The sequence below is a fragment of the Pyrgilauda ruficollis genome, unplaced genomic scaffold, assembly GCF_017590135.1.
Source record: "Pyrgilauda ruficollis isolate IOZ18807 unplaced genomic scaffold, ASM1759013v1 scaffold106, whole genome shotgun sequence".
NCBI lineage: Eukaryota > Metazoa > Chordata > Aves > Passeriformes > Passeridae > Pyrgilauda > Pyrgilauda ruficollis.
In genome coordinates, this window is record NW_024508766.1 from 1,358,714 (window position 1) to 1,372,035 (window position 13,322).

Here is a 13,322-nt window from a genome sequence, read left to right on the forward strand (position 1 = left end):
AACCACCTCCTTATTTTCCATATGCCTTACTATAGTTTCCATGGGGATTTCACCAGGAACAGAGGTGAGACTGACTGGCCTGTAGTTCCACAGGTCTATATTTCACAAGATCACAGAATCACAAAATGGCTTGGAAGGAATCTCAGCAGGTCATCTGGTCCAACCTCCCGGCTCAAGCTCTAGATCCCATGGCACAGGATTGCATCCAGATGGTTATTGAGTATCTTCACTGAGGGAGACTCAACAATCTGTCTGGGCACACTGCTCCTGTTTGTGATCACTTACACTGTAAAGAAGTTATTCCTCATACTCAGGTGCAGCTTTTCTGCTTGCTGGCTCTCATCTTATTGCTTGGCATCACAGAGAAGAGCCTATGTCCATCGACTTGGCATCAACACATTAGATATTTATAGACATTCCTGAGGTTCCCCTCTCAGTTGCCTCTTCTCAAGGCTGAACAGGCCCACCTCCTTCAGCTCATCCTGGTGAGAGAGATGCTCCAGTCCCCTCACCATCTTTGTTGCCCTCCAGTGGACCTGCTCAGGGAGCTCCATCTCTCTCTTGCACTGAGAACCTCAGATTTTGACACGGCACTCCAGATGTTCCTCACCAGGGCTGAGCAGAGGGACAGGATCCCCTCCCTCAACTGCTGACATGCTGTTCCCATTTTAAAAAAGAGAATTTGTTTGAGGGATATCAATTGCTTCTGTAGGAGTGATGCTTTCTTTTCCTCTTCTGTTGATGTTTCCTGACCTGTCCTATGTAGAACACACTGTCAGTGTCACTGGATTCAGGATGTTGTTATGCAAAAAACCGAGAGGTGAACTGGAAGGCCATTTAAAGGCGGGACTGCCGCTTCAGCCGCTGGGCGCTCAGCGGCACGACCACTCACGGGCATCCACCGCATTGTTTCCGAGCAGCCTTCCTCCGCCCCGCAGGGACAGCGGGCGGCTCCCGCGCCTCTGAGGCGAGGGGAAGCGCCGCCCCCGCCGCCGCCGAGCGCACGGGGCCATGTCGGCTCCGCGGGCCGCGGCGCGGGAGCGCGGCCCGGGGCTGGGGCCGGAGCCGGGCAGCAGCACGCAGACATCGCACCGGCTGCTGGCCTACAGCGACGCGCTGCTGTCCATCATCGCCACCGTGATGGTGAGCGCCCGGCTGCGGGAGGGAGGGAGGGAGGGAGGGGCGGGCCGGGCCACGGCCCGCGAGCGGCTGTGACTTCCAGAGCTGCTCCTGGAGGTTGTGTGGTTTTAGGGAAGTGCTCAACAAGGAAAAGGACGTCATGTGCTAATAAAGCATTTTGTTATTTCAGATTTTGCCGGTGGCTCACACAAAAATACATCCCGACCAGGTATCACGTGCCGTGTGTTGTTTCTTGTGTCCTCGCAAGTAGATGTAACATCCTTGTTCAGCTCGTAACATCCTCGTTTAGCACGCCCGCTTCATTTCGAGTTACAGGCTTTCAAAAGCAGAAGCCATTGAGCAGCATAAAACCTAACATAAATTTCGCATAGGGCAAGGAGCTGGTGATTTTCGGGTGAAAAACTTTTAAGTTAGCATTTGTGTTATATGCAGATGTTGTGACATACAGCCAGAATGAGCTATGTGTTGCAGGCCATATATTATAACTAGTTACTTTTCTATGAGAGATGAATTGCCCATCTGACCAAAACATCTTTCAGAAAGGATCTGGTCTTCTTGGTAATAAACCATCACTGAGAGAAGCCATTTATATAGCACAATCTGAATGCTAGTTTTAAAGTCAGGTTCATAATAAATGTAATTTGAATAAACAAAGTTGGAAAAAGAAGACTATGGAAAATAAATTAATTCTGAGAATACCCAGGAATTTTAGGAAACATTAATAATTTGAGAAAGTTTACAGGTTTTTTCTTTTATCATTATTTATTTTTCTACTCTTAAATAGACCCAAATCTTAGTTTAAGGAGCTCAGATGAGATCTGTAACACAGCAAATATACTATATGAGTCTGTTTAAGCCATTGTACTGGTATTTGCAAAATTTGCTGAGGTTAAGCCCTCTCCTTTCTCCTTTTTAACAGTCATCACATGAAGCCTCTGCAATGCTTCTACTATGGAAGTCAGTGCTGTGAAAGTAAAAGAGGCATATTGTGTCTAGTCCTCTGAAATGCATTACTATAGTAACAGTGATGAGAGAATGCATAAATGAGTAAAAGGTGAATAGAGCATTGGGAAGCCCTTTTACAGATTGATGAAATGTGTTGATACATCAAATGCTGTATTTCAGCCTACTTAACAAGTTCCTAATAAACGATTTTCTCTGCAATGTACTAAAGAGATTGTTGAATGGGAACTGCATTCTTGGGAGGCATTTTCCAAAAATACATTACATTACTGTACATCTCTTTTTCAGATATTGATAATAATTTTGTAACATAACATTGTTTCCTTGGGTGTCACTTTCTGTTTCAGAAATTAGGTGAAAGTGTTCAGCAACTTCTTCTAGCAAAAATTGCAGTCTACTTGATGACCTTTTTAATAGTCACAGTGGCATGGGCAGCTCATGTAAGGTAGGAACACAGTGTTTAAATTTAAAGTCAAAAGCTAGAAAGTGAAGGAGATAACCATGTCTGTGATGTATTTCTGTCTTGCTGCCAGAATTCTGAATTGTCTTTTGTTGAATAATATTAGAAAATCATTGTAAATAAATGCTACCCTTAGCAGTGAAAAGCTACTCTTACACCACTGCCATAGTCATACAGAGAAAAACAAACATATATATATCTTTTAGAGTTACTTTTCATCTTACCTTGAAGGCTAGATGGAATTAGACTTCTAATTCTGCTGAAAAGACATGAATTTGTAACTTGCATGCTCTACAATCAAAGAACTGGTATAGTACAGCTGGCCTAAAACTCTGTCCTCAGCAATAGTTGTCACAAAGTCAGTTGTAATATTGCAGATTCTGTACTTCATAGAGCTGTGGACACTCCCACCTGCTATGTGTTGGTGGTTGAAAAGAAGTTGGCATGCAGGCATCATACTGGAACCAGGGCAGTTTTTTGTTTGAATTTTGAAATTTACAAATGTCACTACGCCAATAGAGGCGTGCAACCTGTAATTCAGTATTTGAAGCTGATACCTCACATCCATTCCTTTACCACAGTGCTTTTCTTTGCTTGTATAAGTAAAGAGTAAAGTATAAGTAAATGCTGAGGTACAGTCTCAGGGTTTTGTGGAGGGTGATGGGTGCTGTTCATTCTAAGTGACAGTTTTGTGAATTAGGAGTTTCCTTTACAAAATCCGGGGATGCTTGCAAGGAAAGTTTTTTCTTTGTGTGCTGTCTCTTCAGGAGAAATTTTTCTAAGCCTTAAAATTTTGAAAATACTCTGCTATTCATATAGAAACCAAGTTCTTAATAACTGCTCCATAATTGTACTTGATTGTATCTTGCGTTTAAGATTTTTCTAACTTTCATGTTTGAGCTACATGAGTTTTGGTGGCACCTGGAATACTTGTATTAATTCTGTGGCAAAGGAAATTGGGTTTCCCTATATTATCATAAATGTATAATTTATATGTAGTGTTGTAAAATATATTTTGTGAGTTGGCTTGTTCAAGATAACCTTACTTTGCCTTACCTTGACAGGTTGTTTCAGGTGATAGAACATATAGATGATGTCCTGGCTCTTCTAAATCTGGTGAGTCTTGTCAGACAAGCTGGATGGCTAACAAGCACATACAGTCACTTAAGTGTGTCTCTAAATATCCAAAAGTTTCTACATTAAATAGCATAACTCTGACATATTTCCAAGTCAGAAAAATACAAAGATCTTGAGTTTCACTGTGACTGATTGATAGATAACTTGCTTTTAACTTGCAAATGTTTTACTGTAAACCAGAAGCTCTGCAGCAGGTTAGTCTGAAGTTCATCTGAGGGAACTGAGTATTTTGCAATGTTTTTTTAAACTCTGTTCTCTGAAAGTATGCAACCACACAGTTATTCTAATTTTGTTAATAAAAGCACTGTTGGAGCTCCGTGAGATAAAACTAAAGGAAATTATTTTAGAAGAACAGCGTAAGGCATCTAATTCTTACGTAATGTAGCTTTCAAAGCAATTTATTTTATTTATGTTTTTGTTTGTTGGATTGGTTTTTTTAATTCTGCTTTTTCAGATGCAAAATATTTACAATCAGCTGTTAATGTTCTTGACAAATCAGAAACAACTGTTTAGAAGGTGTGGTATATTTAGCACTGCTACTTTAGAAAGAAGTCTTAGAAACCATAGCAAAACTTTTACCTGGGGTATTGGTAGACACAGAAAACTGTAGGGTTTTCTGCAATAAGCTTGTACAATTTGAATAGAGAACATGGAAGATTTGTACAAAAGCAGCCATTTGTTGTAGTCAAAACTGAGCAACTTCAGAAATGTGGGTATTTTTCATTATGCAGCACAAGCATTTGATTTCCTTGTAAAATACAAAGCAAGCAATGCCCTCATTGAAGATGTGTCCAGAAAATACATAGTGTTTCAAAATGCTTTTTTCTGTTTTAGGCTTGTATGATGATCATAACCTTCTTGCCATATACAGTAAGTAATTTTCTAAAATCTGACATTTGTTTAAATTGAATTGTTTGTTTCTTCATTTATTTGGAAAGACTTTAACGAAGTATTCAGAAACCCAGGAAAATGTTCTTATAGTATAAACCCTGAATCTATTATGGTAGTTAAGTGTTGCTTCTTTAAAACTCATGAAGCTATTTTATAACGTTCAAGTACTTCATGTTTTAGACCTGGCAGAAAATGGGTATTCTAGAAACAAAAATTAGAGTTATGGAAAGTCATAGTATCGTAGAATAGTTTGCATTGGAAGGGGCCATTAAAGGTCCTATAGTCCAGCCCCTGCAAAGATTAGGAACATCTTCAACTAGCTGAAATTTCTCAAAGCCTCATGCAGCCTCACCTTGTGTGTCTCCAGGGACTGGGCAACCATGCCAATGTTTTACCACCCTCATGGTAAAAAATTTCCCATGATTTCTTTTAAAAAAGCACATGTATTAAAGAAGGTCCAAGTTATCTGATAAGAATTTTGGTAAGATAAATTGTGTTTCAAACTCCTCCTTATATGGTAGGATGTCTTCCTTTTGTAATTTAGACCAAGTTTGTAGTATCATTTCTTACTTGCTCTGCAAGGTTGATTCTGGCAGCTGAGGGTTTATGTTCAAAATCTGCACAAGTTTTGGTCAAATGACCTCAAAAGAATATTTGCAAGTGAATACTATAATAACAGAACAAAACAGTTGCTTAAAATGCATCTTGACTGTTGTATGTGTAAGACAGGCACCTGTTTCTCTGTGGATATATATGTCTTACATTTAGTCTGCAAAAAATAAGCTGTGGTCAGTAAGACAGTCTTTATCAGCAAGAGAACATACTTTTCATTCTGCCTTAAAGCTGAAATTATTTTTGGAAAGCTGACCATGTTACCTTAACACTACACCCTACTTTTCTTTTTTTTTTCCCTTTTTTATCCTCCCCTAAAGAAGCTGCAGAAATTAATACAACAGGGAGCCATGGAGGTTGACAAAATAAAAGATTCAAAAAGGTATTCTAATATCAAGAATTTTCACAGCTATGACATCATGTCAACCAAAACCAGTTAAGCTTTATGCTCAGGTACAAGCCACTCTGTAATTATTATGGAAGCACAGTGCCAGAGGTTTAGCAGTGTCAGTGTCAGAGCAAAACCATCTCTCCAGATGCCTTTGGTTGGGATGCCTGCATTATTTGTGGCTAGAAATAGCATTTAATGGAATTATGATGAAATGCAAATTATTATGTAGACTTATGAATATTTTCAATATAGAATGAAGAGTGCTTCTATTTCTCTACTGTTATTCTTGCATTGTTTCTTAATTAAGTACACGATCTTGTTGATTTTTTCCAGTTTTCCTTAATGGCCTCCTTTCCAGGGGTACCTTTTGGCATCTTCCTGTTCAGTGTCTGTGCTGTTGTCATTGGCCTTATACAGGTATTGGAGCTATCCATTTACATTTTCACTTTTACATAGACTTTCTTATGTAGAACTGAAATTAAGCTTCTAAGTGAGTGGCATAAATTGCTAAATATGTTATTTGTATAGCATTCTTTTTCAAAGTTGTGCCCATTATGATAATACAGTACCTGTATGTAAGACAAAAGTTTACTGTCCCGTGAAACTGTTTTATTCAACTACATCAGCTGATCTCAATGTTCACTGAATTCCTTTCCCACTCTTTGTAAAAATGTCTTGGGGAGAGAACAACTGAGTTTTCCCACTGATGTCTTTCTGAGCCATGCAGCAGTGGGTGAGGGAATACAGGCTTTCAGTCTCAAGTCCAGCAGCACTTTTCCTCCTGGTGCAGTGCTTTGTTGCTTTAATTCCTCGTTACAGAGGTCTTCATTCCTCTTCATCAAGGATCAAAGGTCATGACAGACTCTGCAGAGGAGACTAAAATCTTCACATGCAGTGCATTGTCAAATCTCAGAGTTTCTAGGACCAACTTTCCATATGGGAGTGAAGAATAAGCTTGAAAGTGTTTCAGAATATGTTGATTTATAGTTCTATGTGTTATGTTTGAAATCCTTCATATATTTATATGTAGTAAGTTCAGTAATGCTCTTTTCCTTGCAGGCTGTGATAGTAGCATATGGATTCTATCACCCACACTTACTTAATCAACAGATACAGGAGTCTGAAAATCAGAATTTCTATAAACATCATATCTTAAAGATTATCCTAAGAGGACCAATTTTATGCTTTTTAGCAGCCATCTTTTCTTTTTTCTTTATTCCTTTGGTAAGTTCTCTCAGTTAACAGAAAACTTTGATACAGCAGTTTGTATTAGCTGTCTTTAGGACTGTGTATGAAAATAGTGATGTCTGTGTTAATTATGCACACTTTCTCAATTGCTAGTTCTAGGGTGTTGTTTTTTGCATTGAATGTATTTATTCACATGTATCAACCTGCAACTTGATCCATGAGTTTGTGTAGTGGAAAAAGAATATTCTGCTAAAATATTTCTTGCTATGACTGCTTTTTTGTTTGTTTTAAGCAGGTCTTCTAAACTCTATGTTAGTATCTTTTGCATCAGAAGTAGTTGCAGTAATATGGAAGCTTATGTGAAATGAACACCACGTTGCACAAACTGAAGAAAAGTGAATGCAATTGCTGCACTAACTTAGGGTGTAAGAGCAAACAGAAAAGGGAGACCAGTTAGCCCACCTGCATCTCAAAACAAATAGTTTTGGCTAAGGCCTGTTTTTACATAGCCTTTTTCTCTTTCATCTTGATGTCAGTTGCTCCTTGAGTTGCTCCTACTTCTTAATAGCTTTAACTCTTTTCTGGAGCCCCTACTCAGAACTGAAATCTAGTTTTTGAATATATCCTGAGCTTCCATTCCTCTTGTTTTTTAGGAAAAGATGGGTTTGACTGAATTTTGAGAAAGATTCCATAGGAATTGGCAGTATTTAAATATCCCCAAGTTTGTTGAAATCAGTTTGAGAAATCAGGTTGCTCTTGATGAAAGGAGCAGTTATGAGTCCAAACATGAAAAGGCCTAGTTTTATCTGAAAATATGTTTTCCTCTTTTTCCTCACTCCATTCACTGTAGTTTAGTCAGTTGTTTTTAATATTGACAATGGTGAAATTAGTCTCCAAGTTGCTCCTATGCTTAGACCTGTGCAAAGCCTGTGAACCACTTAGGACCCACCAATGTAGTTTTTGTGACACAAATAGTAGAATCTTAGAGTATCACGAATTGGAAGAACCCATAAGGATTATGTGGGATAATTACTCAAATTCCAAAGCAGTTATTCCTGTACTTCTTGTCAGGAGAATTATTTCCCTACTTGTTTTTGTTTGCTTCATTACTGGTACTGTATTAGCTAGGAAAAAGTAGTATTTGGTCCCACATGCATTATTCAGGAAGTGAATGAGCATTTCAGCTGAGCCTTTTTCTTTTTGAAAGTCAAGATTTCTTTTTCTCTATGTTATTAGTTCTAAGACTGAGAGTTATAGCTTCATATCAAATCTGGAAGGTAATTTATATTTTGATAACTATATTTAAACTATTCATCTTCTTCTCCAACAGTCTTACGTACTTCTTGGACTTGTAATAGTTTTTCCGCATCTCACTCGATTAATTACATGGTGTAAAAACAAAATTCTTGGTGAGTAACAAAATTCCTAGGCATATGTTCAGATTAGGTTGTCAACATGTTATGCAGACAGCCCATAATGAAGTAATTTCAGTTCTGCTTTCATTTTTGGTCTTGGAACATAGTGATTGTAGGGTTTATTGATGTGCTTCTAAACAATGTCTCCCTTGCTCCCCTGTTTCCCATAATTGTGATGAGATTTGTGTAAGGCACAGCACATTTAAAGATCATTTCCTGGTGCAAAATCTTTCTGGTTTGTCCTGATAATGTGAGTGCATGCAGACACACGTAGGTATATGAATGACGGCTGCAGGCCATCTATCCCCTTTCCCTCCTCAAGAGGGAGCATGGAAATGGAAGAACATAAGGAAGCAAGCTCTATGCCTTTATCACTTTCTTCCCCGCAATGCTGAATAGTCACACATTTTGAAACAGCACTACACTGCACCTGTAAATGAAACTGTCTCACAATAGTTAACTGTTCAGGGTATTACATCTCATTAATCTAACTGCTATCATCTAAAGAGGTGCCTTCACACGTCTTAAGTTAGCCTAAACCCATGCTTCCTTCCCTCATGTGCTTTCTGTGCTCCTTGTCTAAGGAGTAACAATTGCACAACCATAGCAACCTGAGCTGCTCTTAAATCCTGCTGAGAAAGAGGTTGCTATTGCTAAAATAAAAGGAGCAGGGGATATCATGCAACCTACTTGGCTGAAAGGTGCAGCGTCCCTCTGAGAGGGACCACAAAACCACTGAACAGATAACGTCTTTGGAGCTGACGCTCCCAAGCTGGGTCAGAAGAATGACACCTTTGTACTTCTACTGCTGCTGTTCAGACTAGTACGAGTCTGTCTGTTTCCAGTGCAAATGTGAGCATACTCTTCACTCCCCCATGTGGCAGCAATAACAGGGAAGCAGAAATGCTCTGAAAGGATGAATCTAGAGAATAAACACCTACAAATATTGTCCGTGCTTATTGTGATGGGGCCACTGTGGTTTGCAGTCATGTTATGTCTCTACCTCTCACCCTGTCAGGTGGCTGAAATACAGCTTTATTGAATTTCTTGTGATTACACCTGCTTTGCATTCCTGTGGAACCTTAACCTTTTTTATATATACCTGAAGCAGTGTATTTTGGCTAGCTAGGCACTTCTGAGTTCATTCTTTAGAGATGTGTTTGACGTTTCCTGTAAGAGCTACATCTTTTGACAAAAGGCTTGAATTATTTTAAGTGAGGTCATTCAACATCCCAGTTCAGCTGCCATGGTTTTTTTCAAGACAGGTTTTTACTGCCATGTAGTCTTAAGTTCTCCAAGCTGTCATAGAGGCCCTACAGCTATTGGGGCTTCCTGAGGCACAGCATCTCATTTGTTTTGTTCAATTACAGCTTTGAGTCATTATTCACTTGGTGGAAATTGTTTGCCATGCAGTTTAAAGGAAAGAGATTTTTTTTTGTTCCTAAAGCACTTGTCTTGAAAGAAACATAAATTTCAGGGACAGGCACGTATGCCAGAAAAAATTGTGTGACTGACATGCGTGGATGACTGGCATCCTTTTGTCTAAAGAAAAATTTAGGCAGATGGGGGAAAAAGGAGGTCACAGTAGTTGTTAAACTACCTTATTTTATACTTATTTTCATGATTAAACCTCTGGATTTGTTTCCAGGTCAGAGAGGTGAAGAGGAGGAACATCATAGCTTAGAAACCTTCACATTTTACCTCAGTGAGCCTCTGAGTAAGGAACGAGTAGAAGCATTCAGTGATGGAGTCTATGCCATTGTAGCAACCCTGCTCATTTTGGATATATGGTAAGGCTTTGTGCTGGTTCTTACACTTCATCTTGTTAAATATATAAACTTTTCTCTGTATGTAATATTTGAGGAAATAAAATTAATCAAATGTTGTGTTTGACTCCCAAAATCTGCAGTGGTTACTTTAAAGTATGATTTTCTGGAAAGACACGGAGCACAAACCAAAGATACTTCTAACACCCACATTCCAGCAGTAATGATCATCAGTGTGTGTAATACATGTTGAGGTGTTGAGTCTTGAAGAACAAAGCTTCCTTTTTTGCTTATTTACTTTTTCAGATGAAAGCTTTTTATCAATAAAAGCTGTTTAGTCACTGTAGCAACTTTATTAACCCAAAGGAATGCCAGCCTGCATTCAGATTTCCTTTTATATATAATTTCTTTGCAGAGCTGTTATTTGAAACACTGTTTCGAAATTATAATAAGAGAAGTACAGAGTGGATTCCTGTTGTTCACTGCTTTCTCAAAGAAGCATAATTGTCTTGCTCCAGATGTGTTTTTTGTAACAGTAATTTTTCGCTCCACAGTGAAGACAATGTTCCTGATCCCAGAGAAGTTGAGGAGAAGTTCCATGGCAGTCTTCTTGAAGCTTTAAGTGAATATGGGCCAAACTACCTTGCTTACTTTGGCTCATTTGTGACAATTGGTCTCCTGTGGTTTGTCCATCACTCTCTTTTCCTTTATGTAACAAAAGCTACCCGGTTAATGGGACTGCTTAACATACTTTCCTTGGCTTTCATTGGTGGGCTTCCTCTAGCATACCAGCTGACCAGTGAATTTGCAGAAAAGTCTCATAATGAAATAGAAGCCATTCAGGTCAGCTGTGTTATCACTTTCTTTGCCAGCATATTTCAGTTTGCAATATGGACTACAGCCCTTCTCAATGAAGAGGAAACTTTGCATGCCTTTGCTCGATATGGTGGTAAGGAGCATGCCTTCATGTTTGCCAAGCTGGCTCTTTACCCGTGCGTAAGCCTGGGGGCCTTCTTTCTAACTTGCTTGTTAAGTGAATTTAGCACAGCAATTTTCCATCTTATGCAGATTGTAATCCCGTTCGCTTTTCTTGCCTTGCGCATTTTTGTTAGAATTTCTTTAACTGCCCTAAAGTCTGTGATGTCTCTCTCCAGACGGAAGGTTGTGTTGTTAGAAGAAGAGGAGGCATGTTTGTCTCCAAATGAAACACTGTCCTAAATTTCCGCACAGTGCATGTGAAGTTATGAGATCAACTTCAGCTCCTCTGACTCGCATTATGTTTGTGTGTGGATTATACTGATGTAAACCAAAGCCTGTATTGACCATAACTGGGGCATATTTATGTTTAAGCTGGCCATGCTCAAGACCCTTTCTCCAAAATCTGCTATTGAAAATATTGGATAAAGAGGGGATGCAAAGAAAAGCATGTTCCCCTTCTTTTAGGATTGCCTTATAGAAAAAAAATGCTGCTTGACATGTAACTGCAGCAATGATCAATTAAGAAGTACGCAGATACCCAGGAAAATGGCAGCCAAATACAGAAGCTGGTTGAACTTCTATGTAAGAGAATGTGAGGCATGGAAAACAGGGAGACATCTGGATTTCTGGATGTTACATCATAGTAGAACATATGTGTGTACAAGTTACTGTTTTTGGGAGTTTTTTTAAATTTTTTTAAAAGTTAAATTTTTTAATAGTTTTTTTCAATGGTCTGTTCTGCTTAGCCACAAACAGGGGGTAGCAGTTGGAAATCTAACTGTGTTTGAGTGGCTCTGTGTGAGTTTAGATGGGAGTTGCAATTGTGATAGCAGTCTTCCAAGCCATCTGAACACAAGTTCTTTGGCCATATCTATCTTTTTTTAAAAAAGAGTCTAACAAATGAAGATTCATGTGGCTTTGCATCGAAGTTTTAACTAGCTTTGATATTTTCTGAGGGAAAAGAGCTCTGTGATTACACGTAAGGTTTTTTCTGTTCTGCACTTCTCATCTGAAGTGTTTTAATTTCTCAGGCTTTTTGTGTCTGTTTTTTGTCTGGCAATGGAACATCCTTCTGTTATTCAGAAGGCATGGTGTCATATTCAAGGAGAGTATGAGACTGCAGTGTGTGAGAGTTCCACAATCAGGTAAGGGAGTTGAGGGAGTTGAGCTTTCTCCTGAGTTGTGGACAGCTAAGGGTATCATGTGTCCATGATAATGTTGATTGATTTTGTTTTTGTTTTTTTTTTTTCATGCAGCTGGATAAGTATTGTGCTTTTCGAATCATCTAAACTCTGGCTGCCCTAGAAGCCATTACATTTCCTTTTGGCAGAGTGATTAATTTGTATCTTGAATTATGTTAGTGCCTGACAACTTTAATGCCATAATTAAGGCATTTGGGGAATTTTGTTGTTCATGATTAAAAAAAATAATTGGCAAAATATGCCTGAAGAAATTGTAGGTGAAAAACAAATATCTCGTTTCAGTTGAGATCAGTCTTGAAAGCACTTGTGCTTTTGTTTTGAAGCACCTTGATACCGAATATGTCATTGTGAATATTACATACTTCTCGTGAAGGGTATGTTCAGCTGTTCAAGGGGATTTATACCTAGTTGTGGTTAAATTACTTCCATTGTGTTGTGTATAGCAGTTTTTCTGATACTTAATAAAAGCACTTTTGGTTCTGTATGGTTTTGTTTCTAATGTGCAGCAGACACATAGTAAGTAGTGAATATGTGTATTTGTAATAAATTGCAATCAGTGAAAAAAACAAAACTTCAAGCCATTTATTTCTTCTCTGTAGGTGAACTTTAAGGTTGATATCTGTAACTAAAATTATGTTAGATGGGTTTTTCCTACAAGATCACCAAGATCCCTTCCAACTTCAGCAGTTTTGTGATTTTTTTTTACAAAATATTAAAATGTTTATAATGTAGTGTAAAGAAATGTTGATTCTACTTCTCATAGTACCTGAAGAGAATGAAACCCAAAAAGTGAATCTAGCCAAGGAGTTTCATTTCAGTGTTTATAAGGATGCTTTGTATAAAGCAATATATAAATATTACAAGGCACTGTATTGGCTCAGTAATGGTTTTTGGGGTTTTGTTTGTTTTTTTTGGGGTGTGTATGTGTGTGTGTTTGGTTCATTGGTTGGTTGGTTTGGTTTGGTTTTTTGGGTTGGTTTGTTTCTGGGTTTTTTGTTTAATCCACTTACAAATAAGTAATTTGTTCTGCAGAACGAATCATTTTATTTTTGTTTGCAGTCAAGATAGCATTATTCAATCCAAATTTGGTAATATCTCAGAACCTAAACCTGAGGACAAACATGGTATGAGACTTTATACAAAGAGAGCTCATTTAGCATCATTTTAAGTTATTGAGAA

The 13,322-nt window shown here is 38.4% G+C and overlaps 1 protein-coding gene across 4 annotated transcripts; it reads left to right on the forward strand.

Moving 5' to 3' along the window:
• The first annotated feature begins 969 nt into the window (after positions 1-969).
• On the forward strand, positions 970-12,714 carry TMEM175 (transmembrane protein 175). Of its 4 annotated transcripts, none has more exons than XM_041471259.1 (12): positions 970-1,143; positions 1,310-1,348; positions 2,451-2,548; positions 3,628-3,679; positions 4,535-4,570; positions 5,928-6,011; positions 6,654-6,818; positions 8,113-8,191; positions 9,846-9,987; positions 10,518-10,912; positions 11,973-12,086; positions 12,198-12,714. In XM_041471259.1, exons 1-12 carry the CDS (start codon positions 1,012-1,014, stop codon positions 12,203-12,205), a joined length of 1,344 nt encoding a protein of 447 aa, XP_041327193.1. In that variant the 5' UTR covers positions 970-1,011; the 3' UTR covers positions 12,206-12,714. The 4 variants fall into 4 exon arrangements, with proteins under 4 accessions (XP_041327193.1, XP_041327200.1, XP_041327185.1 ...); XM_041471266.1 differs by having other exon boundaries at positions 10,518-10,646; XM_041471251.1 differs by having other exon boundaries at positions 11,973-12,714.
• The last annotated feature ends 608 nt before the right edge of the window (positions 12,715-13,322 follow it).